Consider the following 20,433-nt stretch of genomic DNA (forward strand, 5'->3'; position numbering starts at 1 on the left):
CTAGAATCCTTATCTACATGTCATCAGTCGTCCCATCGGTGTACTTTTTCCGGACCAACATCTGATCCGGGAGCACAGGTTGCCTTTCCTTAAATCTCCTTAACCTCCTTTATTCTGGAACAGCTCCCATGTTTGTCTGTTATGACCTTCACGTTTCTCGAAGGGCACTGGCCAGTTATTCTGTAGAATATCCCTCGGTTCAGGTTTGTCTGATGTTACTACACGACGGAATTTCAGGTGTTCCATTTTGGATGAGAAAACAGTCACAATGGTGTGTTTCTCTATTAGGAGGCACAGGCTTGTCAATTTGTCCCTTTTAAAAAAAGATTTTATTTATTTATTTGACAGAGAGAGACACGGCGAGAGAGAGAACACAAGCAGGGGGAATGGGAGAGGGAGAAGCAGGCTTCTGCTGAGCAGGGAGCCTGATTCGGGGCTCGATCCCAGGACCCTGGGGTCATGACCTGAGTCAAACACAGACACTTAACGACTGAGCCACCCAGGTGCCCTAGTTTGTTCCATTATTGATGCTAAGTTGAATCACTCAGTTAAGGCAGTGTCTGCCATATTTCTTCACTACACACTATTTTCCTCCTTGTAATTAATAAGGATCATGAGGCAGGCTGCTTGGAGACTGAACTATTCTGTTCCCCATCAAACTTTCACTGACTCATTCTGGTATCCACTGGTGATTCTGGACTATAACAGTTCTTACTGGGATGTTTGTCGAATGTTGCTCTTTCCATAATATCATTCCTTCTTCACTTACTATTTGGAATGCTGCTGTAATAAAGAGAGTTCTCTTCTCTCTATTCATTAGTTCTTAAATTATTTAAATCACCAGAGACCCAGGCATTTTATCCTGTAGGTAGTGATCCATCAGTAGCATTAATTACTTTTGTGCCCAGAAGTTGGCTCTTGGGAGTCCCCTTGTGTTGGTTCCTGTGTCTTTGTGGTTATTTTCCCATCACTCTTTGAGCACTTTCTTAATTTCTGGCACCACAAGATACACCAGGCTCATCTTGTACTTTTCCTATCTTAGCCTTGGAATTGGCTGTTTTTCCAAAAAGCCGGTTCCACTCATTGGAAAGTAGTATTAGAAGTAGGAGAAAATACTAGTATTAGAAACTAAGCTCTGGGTATTAGGTTATAACATTTATTTTATTTTACTTTATTTTATTTTATTTTATTTTATTTTACTTTATTATTTTTTGTATTCCAGGAAGACATTTACTGTTTGCTGAATTAGAAATCAGACGGAAAACCATCCCAGGCTTTGAGTGCTCAAAGACATGATCCAGAAGTCAAGCCTTTCTTCCCATTCTATTATACCCTTCTCAGGTTTGTCCCCTCTTGGTCACAAGATGTCTCCTGTAGCTCCAGACATTCACACAAGATTCAAAGCACAACAGGAGGGAAGAGGGCTCCCCAAGACCCTATTTCTACAATTCTCTAATAAGGAAGAAAAGTCTATCTCATATACCCCCCTGTAAGCTAGATGGCCAAAAACTGTGTCACACTTACTTCTCTCTAGACCAGTCAGTGGTCAGTGGGAATTGGTTAGACTGGGCACATTGTCCACTGAACAAGACCCAGGGTTCTGTTAGCAAAGAAAAGAAGGTGGGGGAAAGGACTATTGGAAACAAAATTAAGAATGTCTGCCACAACAAGGTATAGAGCTGAGTGATACTCTTTTAGACATTCTCACCAAAGTATCTAACCAATGTATATCTGAAAGAAAACAGTGATTCCATTGCACCAAAATGACAAACCCCAATATTTTAGTACAGCGTGTTCTCCAGAAATTGAGTATTTAAGGAGCATTTCCTTTTTTAAAAAAGATTTTATTTATTTTTTGACAGAGATTAAGGAGCATTTCCTAAGAAATTGCTAACTGTAAGACATTGTGCTAGGGTCGGCTTGAAGAGGAATAAGAAATGGTCCCTATCCTACCTCAATATAGTTATTCCAGAAGAGACAGGATAGATCTAGTGAGGGTTCTCAACCCTGGTGGCACAGTCCAGTCACTTGGGAAGCTTGTAAAATTCTGGCTGCAGGGCCAAGCCCTAAAACAATGAAATGAAACCCTTACAGGCAAAGCTGGGTCAAAGGTTAAAGCTTCAGAATGGGTGAAGATGCAGAGAAAGGGGAACCCTCTTGCACTGTTGGTGGGAATGCAAGGTGGTACAGCCACTCTGGAAAACAGTGTGGAGGTTCTTCAAAAAGTTGAAAATATATAGAGCTACCCTAAGACCCAGCAATTGCACTACTGGGTATTTACCCCAAAGATACAGATGGAGTGAAAAGAAGGGGCACATGCACCCCAGTGTTCATAGCAGGAATGTCCACGATAGCCAGACTGTGGAAGGAGCCGAGATGCCCTTCAACAGATGAATGGATAAAGAAGATGTGGTTCATATACACAATGGAGTATTACTCAGCCATCAGAAAGGATGAATACCCAACTTTTGCATCAGCATGGATGGGACTGGAGGGGATTATGTTGAGTGAAATAAGTCAAGCAGAGAAAAACAATCATATGCTTTCACTCCTACGTGGAACATAAGGAATAGCATGGAGGACCATAGGGAAAGAAAGCAAAATCCAAAGGGGGAGAAATCAGAGAGGGAGAAGAACCATGAGAGACTATGGACCCCAAGAAACAATCTGGGGCTTTCAGAGGGGAGGAGGGGTAGGGGTAACAGGGTGATGGGTATTGAGGAGGGCATGTGCTATATAATGAGTGCCCTCCTTAATGCCCATCGCACATTTAACCCCCCCTGCCCAACATCTCTTTCTAATGTTGCTTTTTCCTAGGATCAGGCACCAAGTTCAGAATAATACAACTGATGAGGTATTTTACACCAAAACCCATCCTTAGCTGTTCTCCTAGATGCCTGCTAGCACCTGACTCACAGTGTGACCTCACAAGCAAAGGTAGGGAGGGGTGTGTGTTAGCAATAATTATAATAGGTATGCTTCATGTATGTTTCATGAGACCAACAGTAAACTGTCTTGTAGTTTAGGCTCACAACACAGGGAAAGTTGTCAAGTCAAAGAAGCTCAAGTTACTTAGGTTTATCTTTTACTACTATAGGAAATGGTATCTCTTTTCAAGCATTGTGGTGATAGCATTCATGTTTGTGGGTGTAAGGGCTAGTGAAGTGGCTGTTTTTGTTTTTAGGATTTTATTTACTTGTTTGGCAGAGGGGGAACCAGGCTCCCTGCTGAGCAAGGATCCTGATGTGGGACTCGATCCAGGAACCCTGGGTCATGACCTGAGCCGAAGGCAGACGCTTCATCGACCGAGCCACCCAGGTGCCCTTAACTGTTGTGTTATAGGGATTCTAGCACACACTGTACAGGCCAGATTTTAACACCCTGAAGATTTCCCCGCGGCCTTCTCTGTTTATGAAATGTTCTTGCCCCAAGGTTATCATACACCACTAGTTACAAGTGGGTCCTTTCCCTTGTGTACTGTTCCCTGCTAAGGCGTTCGGCTCACTTCCATTCTGATACTGTTGGTTATCCTAAGGACCCACTAGAACAATTTGGTCTTTCCATAGGTGGTCTCTGCTCTCCCTTCAGGCTTGCCCAAAGATCCCTGCTGTGATTTAAGTAGAGCTGTGCTATCCAATATGGCGGCCACTAACTACATGTGGCCATTAGTCTATGTTTAAATGAATTACAGTTAAATAAAAAATTTGGTTCCCAGTCCTCCTAGCCACATTTCAAATGCTCAGTAGCCACTTACAGCTGGTGGCTGCTGTGTTAGCCCACATGGACGGCCGGAGAGCATTTCCATCACTGTAGAAAGAGTGGGACTTCCAGGAGGAATGACAAAGAACAGGGAAGGCTCTACTAAAGCTGATTTCTCTGTAAGCTGATACAGCTACGAGGGGCCCAAGACTGACAGACTGGTCCAGTATACCAAAGACTCGGGACTTCTAGGATTATCTTAGCCCAGAGTCGGAACACTTCATGAAGGTAGGCTGCTGGGACTCCTGGGTGGCTTAGTCGGTTAAGCGTCTGCCTTCGGCTTGGGTCATGATCTCAGGGTCCTGGGATGGAGACCCGCATCCAGCTCTCTACTCAGTGGTGAGTCTGCGTCTCCATTTTCCTCTGTGATCTCTCGCTCTTGCTTTCTCTCAAATAAATAAAATCTTTAAAAAAAAGTTTATTTAAAAAAAAAGTAGACTGCTACTCTAAGTAGAAAACAAAGTAGGACAGAGTAAAACTGATAAGAAACCGAGTCACAGTTGTCTTAGATCAGAATTGTTCTGAATGTTCTTTGTGGCAGCAGAGCCAGAGACCCCTTTCTCTTTTCTCTCTTCCAGCCCTCAGTTTAGCAGGCTGTATCGGTGCCATTTACCAGTGGATTCCAGCCTAAAGTTCTAAACCAATAGCATAACTCCCTCCTTGACTGTTAATGCCATATCAATTACCTGATTTGTGGAGGGGTGCTTTTAAAGAAAACCTTGTAGGGGCGCCTGGGTGGCTCAGTCAGTTAAGCATCTCCTTTCGGCCCAGGTCAAGATCCTGGAGTCCTGGGATCAAGCCCGAAGTGGGGGGGGGGTCCCTGCTCCCTGCTGAGCACTCCCCCTCTCCCTGTCCCACTCCCCCCCACCCTGCTAATGCACATGCATGCTCACTCTCTCAAATAAATAAAATCTTAATTTAAAAAAAATCTTGCAAGGCGAGGAATCAAAGCAGCATAGGGACAGGGAAGGAGCTGAGCAAGGATATGGCCTCAGGGAAAGTCTGGTCCTGGCCTGACTCACAGGGGAAACCAACCCCCCATACAAGGACTTTGTATCCTAGAATCATTGGCTACCTTGGGAAGGGGGAGGGTACCCTCCCAGGCTCCCATGAGGCAAGGGCAAGTAACCAGAGACCTCGCAGGTAGAAATTACAAACCGAAGAAGTGTGGGATGAGGGCACTAGCTGGTCAGGGAAGCAGGGCACCAACAGCACCTCCCACACCCGTGTCCATAGCTACGTGCGACAGTGAGAATGAGTTACCATGGGGTTTTGTTCTGCTAGAAACATTTTCCTAATAGAGGAAGGCAGTTTAAAGGAATATTATTGCATTATCATGAATAGAAATGACTTTAATAATGACTTTGCATGCTACATAATTAAGACTAGGTCTCATTTCCACCATTTGTTAGAAATTTTAAAAGCAATTGACTGGGCAACAAATTAATGGAATTTTCACTCATTTTTGCTGGTAGCTATTGAGTAATCATTTGTTTAGCTGAACCCAGGTAACATTCTGAAATTTACGTGTATAGAAATGTTTCTACTCAGCTTTATGTGTGGCCTTTTAAAGGCGTACTATCTGATGGGTTTGTAAAAATTAATTTTATTTAGCAATTGTATTTTATCTCTGTTTTGTATCTCTTAATATTCTTAAGTGTCTTTGGGGAGTTTAAATTAGTATAATACTAGATTAATAAGCATCTAGTTTTATACAGTATACTAGAATTGCCTGAAATATACTCCTGTAACACATGTAATACCGAGATGGTAATTATATGCAAGTGAGTGCTGACCTCGAGGTGATTTCAAAAACCTCAGGAACTTGTGTTTACATCTCCCTCCCCCCCTGAGAATACTGGAAATTTAGATAAGAATAGCAAACACTTAAATTGCACTTACCATTGGAGAAATGTAAACAGTGGAGGTTTGAAGACAATCAGGGAGTACTATTAAAAACTGAGGAGTCCAGGGGTGCCTGGGTAGCTCAGTCACTTAAGTGTCCGACTCTTGATTTTGGCTCAGGTCATGCTCTCAGGGTCACAAGATTGAGGCCCATCTCAGGCTCTACTCTCAGCAGGGAATCTGCTTGGAATTCTCTCTGGCTCCCTCTTGCACCCTCCCCCGCAGTGAGTCTTTTTAAAAATGAAATTTATCTTAAGGCTATAATCAGAGAAGGGCAGAAAGCTATATGGATAAGAATGTTCATCTCAGGGTGCCTGGGTGGCTCAGGCGGTTAAGCGTCTGCCTTTGGCTTGGTCATGATCCCAGGGTCCTGGGATGGAGTCAGCAAAGGGCTCCCTGCTCAGCGGGGAGTCTGCTTTTCTGCCCCTCCCCTGGCTCGGCCGCTTTCTCTCGCTCACTCTAAGTAAATAAGTGAAGTCTTTTTTTAAAAAAAGAGTGTTTGTCTCAGCATCATTTGTTACCGAGGCTTCCTATAAGAAAAAAGTTAATGTCACTTAAACAAAATGAAAAAGGAACCTAAGACAGACGAGGACACCAAAATAGAAACAAAACAGGCACAGCTGAAGGGTGAAAGCAGCTCATGAGGTCAATCTCCTACATTTCGGGGGTGCTCCAGCGGAAAAGGTTAGCAATCACCCCAAGTACTGGGGAGGGAGAGCGTTCTCTCTGGGCCACTTGATCCAAATACAGTTTATGCTCTTTCCTCCAGATTATGGTTCTTTAGTGGCCTTTGGTGGCCTTCCTTTATAGATAGGCAACTTGATCCAAGTATAGCTCATGCTCCTTCCTCTGGGTTCCTTAGTGACCTTCCTCTCTAGGTTACTTGAGCCAAATATAGCTCGTGCTCCTTCCTCCAGAGTGTGGTTCCCCTACCCTCCCCATACCCTTCGGAAGGATGTCTTGGCTTGCTCCCCTTCCCTGAATTTGGACCTTCGGGCTCCCTTAATAATGGTTGCTATTTCTGCTTGTATGCCTAACGTTAGATTTTTTTCCAAAATTATAGAAAAGTGACAATAACAGTGCAAAGAGCTCCTGCATACCATCCACCAAGATTCATCAACATGTGGTATCATGCTCCATTTGCTTTATCTCTCTCTCTCTTTCACTCTCTCTCTCTCTCTCTTCTTTTTTCTGAACCAGGTAAAAGGCAGACACGACACCTTTACTCCTAAACACATCGGTATCTGTTTTCTAAGAATAAGACTATTCTCCTATAACCACAATTATGAAAATCAGGACATTGACATTGACATCATAGTATCAATCTCCAGCCCATGTTTACATTTAGTCAGTCATCCCCAAAATGTCAGAATTCTTTTTTGCTGAACCAGTCCCCATGGCAGGATCCCACATTATTTTCAGTCACGTCTCTTTATTGCCTTTAATGTGGGACCGTTTTTCAGGCTTTCTTTGATCTTCAAAACATTGAAGGCTAGTACAGACCAGCTGTTCTCTAGAATATTCTTTAACCTGGGGTTCTCTGCTGTTTCTTCATCATCAGATCGGCTCTGTTTGCAACAGCGAGGTAATAGCAAAAACAAAACCCGGAAACTTAGCGATCTAAGGATAGGGAAATGGCTAAACTAGGACAGATCCACAAAATGCACGATTAGGCAACTAATAAGAATGATAGAGTTTATGTACTGAACTATGAAGATACTTCCAATTTTTAGGTGGGAAAAAAGCGGAAGACAACTTAGATATAAAATGCGCCCGTTAAAAAAAAAAGATTTTATTTATTTATTTGACAGAGAGATCACAAGTAGGTAGAGAGGCAGGCAGAGAAAGAGGAAGGGAAGCAGGCTCCCCGCTGAGCAGAGAACTGGATGCGGGACTCAATCCCAGGACCCTGAGATCTTGACCTGAGCTGAAGGCAGAGGCTTTAACCCACTGAGCCACCCAGGCTCCCAGAATGCGCCCATTTTGTGTGATTACATATATGCACAGACATGTTTGAAGATTTTACAAAAAAATATAATGGTGGCCTTAATGGTTCATAAGATTAGGGGAGATTTAAAATTTTTATTTTTATTTCTCTGTGTTTTCTAATTTGGATTCAGTGACCATTAATTCATGTGCAAGTGGTGAAAATACAAAAAAAGCTTTTATAATTTTATAATTTTTTAAAAGATTTTATTTATTTATTTGACAGAGAGAAATCACAAGTAGGTGGAGAGGCAGGCAGAGAGAGAGAGAGAGGGAAGCAGGCTCCCCGCCGAGCAGAGAGCCCGATGCGGGACTCGATCCCAGGACCCTGAGATCATGACCTGAGCCGAAGGCAGCGGCTTAACCCACTGAGCCACCCAGGCGCCCCAGCTTTTCAAAGAGATGGAGGCTCACGTGTGGCAGGCAAGGGGACTAGCTGATGAAAAGATTTCCAATCTCGGCCCTGTCATCTAATGTGTTACTCTTACTCTTGGGTTATCTGCAAAATAACCATGTGACAGTGCTTGGACCGTTAGGGACATGACAGTCAAGAAGTCAAGGAAAGAAGAACTGAAGAGGACCGACGGGCTTTAGCAACGGCCACTGGTGGACTTTGCTGGAACAGTGTCTGTGTAGTTGAGAAAGTGAGTACAGTGAAGCTGAGGACTAAGTCATAAAAATAGGGAAGCAGAGGCATCGAGTGGGGACTCGGCTTTCCAGAAAATTATTTGCGAAGAGGAGAGAAGGTAAAACGAGAAGGGAACACAGGAACGAGGGCCACGTGTCAGGGGGATGGGAAAGTCTTGAGTCTGTTCTCTCCTTTAATCCTCACAAGTCTATGCATGGAGTACTTTTTTTTTAAGGTTTTATTATTTATTTGAGAGAGAGAGAGAGAGCATGAGAGGAGAGAGGTCAGCCAGAGAAGCAGACTCCCGAAGTGGAGCCCGATGTGGGACTTGATCCAAAGACTCTGGGATCATGACCTGAGCTGAAGGCAGTTGCCCAACCAACTGAGCCACCCAGGCATCCCAAGGAGTACTAATTTTAAGGGCATTTTAAAGATGACATCATGGAGATGGAGATCCAGTTAACTTGATCAAGGTTACACAGGATCCCAGCCAAGGCCACCCATACCTAGAGTCCATACACCTATGTTTGTAATAGGTTCTAGGTATAAAAGGAAAGACAAGTAAAAAGGATTGCAGACTGATGTGGAGAACCTGAGACGAAACCCCAGTGTATGTGGTGGTGATCTCTAGTGGTCCCCTTCCCCAATGGAACAGGAGAAGGAACTCGAGGCACAGGGACATGGAAGGGCAGATGAGAATCGCGGAGCGGCGGGTCGTGGCCAGTGATGTCTATTAAGCATCTCATGCGGACTGAGTAGGAAAGGAAGTGAGGCCAAGAAGTGCCCCCAGAGAAAACGGAGAAACAGAGAGTCTGATGAACAAGGGTGCAGAGTGGAAACGGAAATTAGGATTCTGAGCAAAAGGTGAAAGAGAAAAACAAAACACCAGGTAAAATCAAAACTAGTTTATCAGCCGTGAGACTGTGGAGGGGATGGATCCAAGAGACAGAACAAATGACGGGTCCTCAGGAACTTTGCAGGCAGACATGGAGATGGAACCAGACCGGGGTGCAGCCCTAGAAATGGGTGGCGTCATTAACAAAGACGTGAAATTCCGGTCAGGACAACTGAGTTTGGGACTCACGCCGGAGTAGCCTGCAGACTGGGTACAAATGCTCAGGAGGAGAACAGTGCAAGACAGCAGAGACCAGAACGCTGCTGTCGGTCAGGGCTGGGGAGAAGGGCTGGAGAAGGAGTCGTCTTGAAGGTGTGGTACAGATCATGGGAATGAAGGTAGGAGGGTTTCCAGGAAAGCATCAAAGGAAGAAAGGAATAAAGATGTGAAATGTTCCAAGTTTTGTGCTGACCATTCTAGGAAATAGCCTAGAGTTGGCTGCATTTCCAAGTTTCATGGAATGAAGGGACCCCAGTTATGAAATAGACCTCTCTCTCCTACCCTGCCTCTTCCCAAGCGAGAATGAGCATCTGTCAAGCCTTTCCCTTAAGCAACATATTCTTTTTTAACCCTTCTCCCTGTGTCCCTGTCCCCAGCCCCTGCATACTGGACAGCTGCCCTAAGCCATTTAGGCACCTGGGACAGGTTGAAATGCTTAAGGACAACTCCTCTAAGGGAGGTCTAGAATGACTGTTGTGTTTGAGGATAATGCCAAAATTCCAGCTCTCTGATCTGTAAACTGTAAGAAACTCCTTATCTTTTGTGCTTGCTCTCTAACCGAGAACATGTGAAACCAGGATCCCAAGAACGATTGCTTCCTGGTAATACTAAATCAATACTAAATATAGAACATAGGCCTACTTGGGCTTAAGGATCAGGAACATTTGTAAATAAGCCTTTGTGTTAAATTGTCCGGCTAACTTCTGAAATGAAAGTAACGGCAGTCTCTGTGACCACTGAAGTTCAAAGTTATAAGAACTCATGGAGTCGGGATGTTTTCTTACCCCTCGTTACAGACTTCATTATTTCATAAACATATAAGAAATGAGTGGAGGGAAACATGATCAAAGGTTCTGTTATTGGTAAAACATTAAATTATTATTTTTATAGGTTATGCATCTGACTGAGATCTTTTAAAAAAAATGGCTGTTTGGCTAATGTCGTAAGTACCTAATTAGCACAAATCGATTTTGAGAATTAGAAAAAAAACTACTTTTCGGGTGGCACCGATCATCCCTGACTACATTCAATTTATTCTTTACTTAGAAACTGGCAGGTTGACTGAGGAGCGTAACCGAATATTTGTGTTATTTTTGCCAACAGTTTATTTTTAGACATGCAGGTAACTGTTGCTTGAAATTCTTAAATGAAAGCAATCATTCTTTAGCAAATGAGCTAAAAGCACGATATATACATCAAGCCAATTTTTCTGGTTTGTCTTAGATTTGTTATGCATACAAGGACAAAACAACTAGTCGAAAAGTGAAAAGTACAAATGGCTTCGTCTTGTTTTTACACAATTGACTAGTTGTTAGACACACGGATGGGGAGTAAGAACCATCACAACAGGAATTCTTCAACAGAACAGTACACGACCCCTTCAAATGCACCAAACCAAACCACACATGACCCTGGACACACAGAGAAACAGATCATCTGGCAACAATAGACGGCTATGAACAATCCGTTACATTTCAGAAAGCAGGGGGAAGAGAAATGATTCACCAATTACTACTGTTACTAATACATATGAAACAAAACCTTGACTCGTTTCACAAATGAGATTCCCCCAAATAATCCAGATTCTACTTTGAGATATACTCTACATGGGCTTTATGACAAAATGAAAAACCCAGAGTTTCCTATAGAGCACGTAAGCATGTATCGCATTCTTTAAAAGAAGGTACTGGGTGCCTGGGTGGCTCAGTGGGTTAAGCCTCTGCCTTCGGCTCAGGTCATGATCCCAGGGTCCCAGGATCGAGCCCTGCATCAGGCTCTCTGCTCAGCAGGGAGCCTGTTTCCCCCTCTCTGCCTGCCTCTCTGCCTACTTCTGATCTCTGTCTGTCAAATAAATAAATAAAATCTTAAAAAAAAAAAGAAGGTACCGTAATTCTTTCCATTAAAAGGCACTCCTTTGGAGCGGAAAAGCAGAGAAGCTTAATCCCTTTGGGTGAACTTTTCAATTGGTATAAATTTTTTGGATGGCAATTTTTATTAAAACTTTAAATGTATAGGGCACCTGGGTGGCTCAGTGAGTTAAAACCTCTGCCTTCGGCTCAGGTCATACTTCCAGGGTCCTGGGATCGAGCCCCACATCGGGCTCTCTCCTCAGCGGGGAGCCTGTTTCCTCCTCTCTCTCTGCCTGCCTCTCTGCCTACTTGTGATCTCTGTCAAATAGATAAATAAAATCTTTTAAAAAAAACTTTAAATGTATATATACCTTTTATTTAGCAGTTCCACTTCTGGAAGTTTAGCTTGTGAAATGGCCTGAGTAAGAACACGAAGATGTATGTGAGACCAGACAGAACCATTGCAGCCCGTTCACAGAGCTGCTAAACAGAAGACGAGAAATCTAGTTGTTCTGACACCTTGTGGTGGTGTTCCAGCGAAGAGGACAGGTGCAGATCTCCATGCCCAGCATGGCCCTATTTATGCTAAGAAGTGTAGAAGTTAGAGATGTACACAAGTACTTTAGAAGGACCCATGTCACATCCTGGGGAGTGGGCTTGCAGACGCGGTGCGGCGGGGAAGGAGGGGTCTCACATTTTGCCCTACAGATCTCTGTATGTTTTAATTGTGTACGATGACCACACAGTACTTTTTAAAAATCGAGGTTAAAAAGTCATGTAATAAAAAACTTACCCTTCCCACGTATATAATCCATGGTTTTTAGTATATTCACAAAGTTGTGTGACCATCACTACTACCTAATTCCAGCCATTTGCATCACCCCAAAAAGAAACCCTGTACCTGCTAACAGTTGCTCCCCGGGGCCCCCCTTCTGCACCCACTAATCTGCATTCTGACTCTGTGGACTTGCTGCTTCCGGACATTTCACATAAAGGACAAACGGCAGGGACGCCTGGGTGGCTCAGTCGGTGAAGCATCCGCCTTCCGCTCCGGTCCTGGTCCCGGGGTCCTGGGATCGAGCCCTGCATCGGGCTCCTTGCTCAGCGGGGAGCCTGCTTCTCCTTCTCCCTCTGCCCCTCCCGACTCTCCTGCTCTCGCTCTCATAAATCAATCAATTAAATCTTTAAGGGAAAAAGAAGGGCACCATACAAGATGCGATCCTTGGTGCCTGGCTTCTTAGCATTAAGTCTTCAAGCAGGGATCAGTTCTTTAGCTCTTTAAACAGCCATGCATGACTTCAATAAAGAAAACAATCTGTAAATAGCTCTGATTTAAAAAAAAAAAAAAGACACTCAGAAACCGCCTCACCCTTTTGTACGAATCACTTTGTAGAAGCTCAGCAGTTCTAAATCCAATGTCCATATTAAAGCACGGTTTATTTCTATCTTCCTGCTCCTAGCGCTCACTTGAATAGACACTCTCTCAGGTCCCAGTTCAAAGGTTTGGCCCTTCACAGAGCATTTTTGTTTCCGCCTAAGTCTGTTTATGAGATCATTTATCCCAGCATCATCTTCCCTATCTCCCTGGCACTGCCCCCACCCCACTGTAAAAACACACTTACAGCCACAGAGAGGTAGAGACAAAGGCATAATCTGGGTGTTTATGGACCCCCTATCTTTTGACAAAGATCCAGGTCTAAATGACTTCGGTACACTGACCACGTACAGAACATGGCCGCTTACTTTCCTAAGTGACTTTCTAGTTTCCACCCCCTGAACAGAAATCAAGAATGCATTTTTGCTTTAGGTCCTTAATGTCCAGATGCCTCATTATCTAAAGAAGGCAAAATTATGTGAACGTTGGTTGATCTACAAAGCAGCACCGTCTCTGCAGCTGAGGACTCTGATACATAAATAAGGAGGGTTTTCCCTAAAAAAGATGGACCAGCCCTTTGCTGGCCATAGAATTTTCCTAGGAAATTCTACCAGGTTCATACGTTAGAATGACCTCAGCACCTGCTGATGACTGAAGCTGGAAAAGGAGAACAAAACTCCCCCCCCCAAGGCCCCCAACTGCCAATAGTTTCAGTTAGCTGAAGAAAAGCACAGAATCTCCCTTCTCTAGGTCTTTATGGTGGTAATAAAAATGAAATTAAGTAATAGGGAGGCCTGGCTGGCTCAGTGGATATAGAGTGTGCAACTCCTAATCTTGGGGTTCTGAGTTCGAGCTCCACCTTGGGTACAGGGATTACTTAAAAATAATTTCTTTTTAGATAAAATCTTAAATTAAAAAAAAAAAAACGGGGCACCTGGGTGGCTCAGTGGGTTGAGCCTCTGCCTTCAGCTCAGGTCATGATCTCAGGGTCCTGGGTTCAAGGCCCACATCGGGCTCTCTGCTCAGCGGGGAGCCTGCTTCCCCCTCCCACCCGCCTGCCTCTCTGCCTGCTTGTGATCTCTGTCTGTCAAATACATAAATAAAATCTTTAAAAAAACAAAAAAATGAAACTAAGTAATATATTTGAAGCACACGCACCAAGCACGACTAGGTAATGTCTGCATTCAGGCACGCCGTCCCACAGTTCTGGTGTTAATCGGAACCTGTTCCGAAATTTTTTTTCCTCTCGAGTAGGAATGCAGGTGAGGACTCTTCTGTATGGAATGAGCACGTTCCACTAACTGAAAACTGCTTTCCGCCCTGGCTACACCTACCTCACTGTACGAGCGTGCTACGAGAAGTCAGCTGTCCATGATAAGGGCTAAATCTGTAAGTTGGAATCCCTTCACCCTTATTACCAAGCAGATAAACCACACTAGGAGTTTTGGCTTATTTTTCAAAATCACCTTCTACCTAGGTTCCAGAGGACCCAGTGGAAGCCAGGGTTCTCCCCGAATCTGCTGTACCCGGGAGACTGCTGGTTCTCTCCATGGCGAAACCTCTGTGCTGTGACGCCTTGAACTGGACTCGAATGCACCTTCTGACCACCAGTTCCTACGCCAACCAGGCATCTCGTCTCTAAGACTAAAGGGAACACCGTCCTACTGTCGCCGCGCGCGTCATTAGACCCTCTCACAAAATAGACAAGCGTACAAACGTGAAAGTCGTAACTCATTTATTGAATGAATAGTATATGCAAGGATACCAATAAAAGGAAACTAATACTACAAACTACCATTTTGAAAATAAAGCCAATATAACAGGAACAAAATATACATAACATGAGAGGAATGTTTGATTTTGACCCATAATGCATTCCTTATCTTTACAACGAACCTAAATGCCTGTTAGAACAAAACTGCATACCTTGGTCTAACCTTTAGTGCTTTTCAAAAAAGCAACAACATTCTAGAACACATTTCTTTTTCTTTGAGATATTTAAGATTCACACATTTGTTCAAGTACATAGATTCTGATTCAACAGTAGATCTACATAGCTTGTTACTCTCTTAATATCTTGAGTAGCGTGTACTCCTGAGCAAGTACTATCTGAAATTCTAAAATTGCTGATCTTTGAAATAAAATCTATTTCAGCTGTGGGTTTTTAATAAATTGAGATGAAAGTAAAATTCACACCCCACCCCCCCGCCCCCCAGGAACAAAGAGCTCTTATTAAAGTATAGAAACTCAAGTCTATCTTTCTACGCTAAAGAACATTTCTTACTAACAGTTCTGGTAAGGCAATAAATGCTCCAGAATAATCTTCAATATACGCTTGCAAAGATTACACTGTTGAATATCAATAACGAAAACAGAACAAAAAAGAAGAGGGGGGAAAAAAGCAAAGAAAGAAAAGACGCTCTGAAATTTCAAGCTAAAATATGCGTAAAAGACAGTCATGGCAGTATTTTTTTGAAAGGATGTACATGTTATATACTTATCAAATAATGTCATGCTTATTAAAACTACAGTTAAGGACTTAAGAGATGAACAGTAAATACACTGCTGAGGTCCATTTTCCTAAATATTCATACCACAATGTAATTACTACCCAGAAGATGATGACTCTACTTGGGAACATAAGTACTGTACAATTTTTACATTGTAAGGCACTTTTTACTCAGCATGTGACGAAAACATGGATGGAGAAACAAAGTATTGGAGGTTTACAACCAAAGGTGATTTTTCATGTGACTTCAGTTTACATTTCAACTTTGAATGAAAGACTGTTTAGCCAATCACACCACAGTGAGAAAAATAGGTAGCCAGCCACTTAATTCTAGCCAACCAAAAGGTAAAGTGCTATTCTGGTTGCTAGTGGCAGAGAAAGGGGTGAAGACACCCATAGGAATTGACACACTTGATTACATAACAAATCCATTGACTAATAACTACAGTATGTGAAGTCTATGATATGATCATTGGCTGGCCACTATTACCCCGGCACCTTCCATTTTTCCTAAAAACATAATTACAGTAGTTGTCCGAAAATGAAGGTGCCCTACTATTCCACGGGTAAGTCTATGGCACACAATGTAAAAATGATCAAGACACAGTGATTCGAAGATTTTAAAATAACAGGTTTCAAGCTGTTGTAAGGAAATAAAGTACAGATCCTTTGGGAAAAGTCACATAGCTTGGTAAACAAACATCTAGATCTGTCGTTGCACTTCAAGTCATGGTGAATTTTGAAAATTCATCACATACACACACACAAAAAAGCCCAATGGCATATTTAGAGCAAAAAGAGAAAAACACATAGGGCAACCCCACTAAAGCTAGTTTCCTTCTAAAAATAATAAAAGATGGTTAAAATAAAGCAATCATTGAGTCCCTTGATTGAAGTGAATGTGTAAATAACACACTTGACAAATGTGACCTTAAGGGACTAGCAGTTAAAAAAAATCAGTCATTAAGCACAGTGTAATTTTCCACCTGTTACATTTTAAAAACGCTTCTCCATAAGCTGCAGAATATCATGATGTACAGTCAAGTTAACATATTATTTCTTATTTGCTAATTTGCTTTAATGTGGTAGGTTAACGAAGAATTCAGAAATCAGAGTCCCTACCCTTGGTACTGAGGTGCTATGGTAATATTAGGCAGACCACAACTAAAGTTTTTTGGTTTTGCCATAAAGAAATACATAAATGTGCTTCAGCAGGTAAGTGGAAGAAAATATCCCTAGCTGGAAATGCCAGTGTGAAAATCCTTTCTAAACAGCTGCATTCTTAGGCTTCGATAAACAACTCTGATGATCAAGAAAATACCACCGAGCCCTACCAGGAAAAAACAAAACACGTAGGGCACCGAAAGCCTAGTCAACAGATAAGCAAAGCAATGCATGAAAACATGAGAAGTATTAAATAATTTCTTTAAAAAATAGTGGTCACAAAATGAAAAATAAATACTGTTTTATGCAGACTTTTTTTTTTTTATTCCAACAGCGGCTGAGACCTCCTCATGTACTTTGGGCCAATATATGAAGTGTTCCACACCACACGGCACCTGAGAGAAACCAGTTTCAGACATGGTGGCTGAAGTCCTTCGTGAGTGGTAACCCTTTCAATCTTAAAGAGGTTTAATTTGCTGCTGCCAAATCTTAGTTTAAACTTGAAAGGATCCAATCATTTTGCTAGAAGCTCTTTGTAGGACATGATAAGAGAAGAGGTTTACTGTCAAGGGAATTTTGGCGTAAGCACCGGAGCTCACAACTTAACATCGCCAGTCGCCTGAGTGCATGCTGGTCAGTGAGAACAACTTTAACAGGAACGAAATGAAAAGCTTTAGCACACTTCTTGGAAGAGATTTTAGCATGTGCTGTCAAAGCCAAGAGAAAAAGAAGGTTCTCTTCATTTCTAGCCTCCGTGACTTGAGTGTGAAAAAAAAGAAAATCACAAATTCCCATGTGTTGCCCCCAGAGGCGTGTTACTGTAAAGTGAAATTTGCTTATGCTTTCCCTTGAGTATGAGTCCACTAAACAAACTTAGACACTCTAAACAGTAGAACTTTTGTTCAGTCCAGAAATATAGCTTACTTCATTTCAATGTCTGCTTTAACTGTTGACACTATACACAGGGTTAATAGTGTTTCGATTGCTTCCCAGAAACTGCAAACTACAGCTAGTAATATCAACATGTTAAATTCTGCCATCTAGTGAAGGCTCATAAAACAAACAAGACGTTTTTAGGCAGTTCAATGAAGGATCTAAGAGTTGGGCAGTAAAAAGTGACAAACCCTTTTTGATTTTAGAAAACAGTGAAAAAAGAATAGTAGTTATGGATGTCTTATTCATTCCCAGTTTTCTAACTCTGTCCCATGAACCTGTTTAAAAGATGATAAAAAATTGTAAAATATGATGTTTGAGGGGAGCACAATAAATAATCAAGTTACTGAGGAGCAAGAACATCTTACTGGTTCGACATTACAGCTACGCTGATTGATAAAGCAGATCGCTTGTTTTTACGGTTACAAAATCAGCTAGTTAAAAAAAAAACTATGCAAGCCTACACAATCCTTTAGCATTCTAGTAACATGCTGAACTAAACATAATAGCATTAAAAAAATCATACTGCATATACCATTACTCCAACAACGTTATTTATCAGCGAGTACTGTATCCCGACAACAGATCCGACACACGTAACGTTCATACCTAGTTTCCATTAAGTTGCTGCTGAGTTAGTTGCTGCTGGTCAATTTCTACTTTTCCCCGGCTTTTACTCTCTCGTTCCTCATCTTCTTCATCTCTCTCATCATTCCCACTATGATTTTTACAGTACAGTCTACAATGAGGAAAGATAAAAATCTCAAAATGTTTTTTCGCTGTTGGTGAGAATATATTTATGCCATTAATAGATGAGGTCGGTGCCCACTTAAAATAGCTATGCTTTTAAAGAATGCTACAATTAGTTACAGGTCGTCCATTTCTATCTGAATGATAGGAAAGCACACTATTAATGAGATCGTATAAAGTTCATCTGAAATAAAACCTGTGGTTTAGGATAAAAGTTGTCATGTATGCCCAAAGATATAGACATTTCCTCATTTCACGCATTGAGATTAAAAATAAAGCTTCCAGCCTACTAGAACATATAAATTTGCAGGTATGTAGATGAATAGTCCAATTCTACGTTTCAGATACAGAATTCAAAAGCACATTTTAGGACATAATATAAACTCTATAGATACTGCTGCTTTCTGCTCGTATTACATGAAACACTTTTATTCAAACTCCCCACAATGTCATTTCATCATTAGTGTCCTGGCCCTTCATGAGCCCCCTAACAATTTGGCTCGGTCTCTATTTTTATTCATTCATTCATTCATTCATTTGGCTCAGTCTCTCTTGATCTAGACTGGCTCCTCCCAACTTCTTTTTTCCCCATGACATTGACTTTTAGGGCAAAGTTAGACCAGCTACCTTTTCAACTGTACCCTTCTGGATTTGTCTAACTGTGGGCCTGTTTCATTTGGTTCTCTCTTACCCCATATTTCCTATAAACTGGAAATAAGGTCTAAGGGTTTGGTTAACTCTAGGTTCAACTTTTCCTTGTGAGTCCAGGATATTTGAGAGGGGACCCCGCACACTTCAGGAGGCATGTTAATTTCAGAATGCCCCACTATTAGTGATGCTGTTGGATCATTTGGTTCAAGTGGTGGTGACAGCCAGACTTTTCCATTGTACAAGCAGGTTTTCCCCCTTTAAAATCAGCAAACAACCTCTGGAGTGGTTTGACGTCTGGCTATTCTGACAACCTTTTATGTGGGTATATACACTGTTTATTTGGCATTCATTGTTTTTAATTAAAAAAAAAGTAGTGCATGTTATTTAGGACACGGGCATAGGTAGGCCAATTACTGTATATATACCAATATGTGTTTTATAGTTAACCACCCCACCATAATCAATGGGTGAGCTGACATCAGCTCAGTTTTAGGTCAATTATATATACCATGGCAAGATGGAACAATGCTTTAAAAATGTTCAGTGGGTGCCCTCTTGTGGTCAGCAATAGGTAAGACAGTCATATACGAATTCTGACACAAATGACCTTAAAACTAGTTTTAACATGAAGAGTTTCTAACGTGAGTAGAATAAAAGGTAGGGAGGGGGGTGGGGAGCAACAATAACAACTGACTTCCAACCTAGTTTTGCTTATTTTTTAATTTTTAAAACATTTTCAATGATTTCCAAAGAACTATGGAAAAATCTGTATTCTTCAAATGCTACATGTTGGCAATCACTTAAAAATAAACCAACAGCCTGAGTTCAAATTATCAGGAGTGAATTCCTTTAGAGTGTATCTATAACGTGTTTTCCTCCAAAGTATAACCGTAATTAAGCCTTTAAGCCAACTTGTAAATTACACGGTAGAGGAACAAGGTGAATGGCATCATGAAAAGACAAAAAAATAAATCTAGAACGTGGGGCTTTCACAGGACGACTTATCAGGGTTCTGCAAAAATAGGGGGGAAGGCGGGATGGAGTGGGGATTGCTCTATTTTGAGAGACTTATGAGACATATTCATTAAATGCAGTGTATGAGCCTTGTATGTATTGAGATTTGAACAAATTGGGTCTGGAAAGGCATTTCTAAGACAACTGGGGAAATGGGAATGTGGACTTGGGAGATGACACTAAGAACTTCCTGCTGATTTTACAAAGTGTGGTAATGGCATAGTGATACTGATGTATGTAGGGATACACTGACAGGTGTGGGATTCTGCTTCAGCAGAAAGAAAAAACAGTAGATGAAAGCAAGTGTGGCAGTAACTCGGGAGCTGCTTAGATGGGGAGCGGCTACAGTATCCTATTATTGTATACTTTTGAAAAATTTCAGTAAGAGCCCTTAGTTGTTAAAACAGATTTTAATCTTTTTATGGCATCATTTTTCACTCCCATAGGCTCATTACGTGTCCTTTGCCAATCTAGACACCAAGTCCACAGGTGACATCCTGTCAAACAAGATCCCTGTCACATAATTTACTTTTTTATGGTGGGGAACTCACTTTTTAAACATACATATTTTTAAAATTTTATTAATACAACAGAGACAATAAAACAGGATAAGCAGAAAAACTATGTATGGAATCTTCCCTCACCTTCTTAAGGAACAAATACATTTAATCTAATGTATAGATTAATGTAATAATTTAATGAATATATTCAGGATCCAGAAGGAGCCAGTAAAGAAGGAAAGCCACATGCAGGGGAGGGAAGCCACTTAATTCAGAAGTATTTCTCCTTGCCTTT

The 20,433-nt window shown here is 41.8% G+C and overlaps 1 protein-coding gene across 2 annotated transcripts in view; it reads right to left on the reverse strand.

The window, feature by feature from the left end:
* Positions 1–14,335: 14,335 nt before the first annotated feature.
* Positions 14,336–20,433, reverse strand: part of PHF6 (PHD finger protein 6) — a 46,968-nt gene continuing 40,870 nt past the window's right edge. Inside the window, exons 10-11 of one of the 2 annotated variants that reach the window (XM_044234298.1) lie at positions 17,833–17,962; positions 14,336–17,501 (exon numbers count right to left, since the gene is read on the reverse strand). In XM_044234298.1, the coding sequence (XP_044090233.1) occupies positions 17,833–17,962 (130 nt within the window). In that variant the 3' untranslated portion in view covers positions 14,336–17,501. Of the gene's footprint in view, positions 17,963–20,433 lie in introns of both variants that reach the window. The other variant, XM_044234299.1, reaches the window with a different exon arrangement.

Source organism: Neovison vison, chromosome X (genome assembly GCF_020171115.1).
Source record: "Neovison vison isolate M4711 chromosome X, ASM_NN_V1, whole genome shotgun sequence".
Classification (NCBI taxonomy): Eukaryota; Metazoa; Chordata; class Mammalia; order Carnivora; family Mustelidae; genus Neogale; species Neogale vison.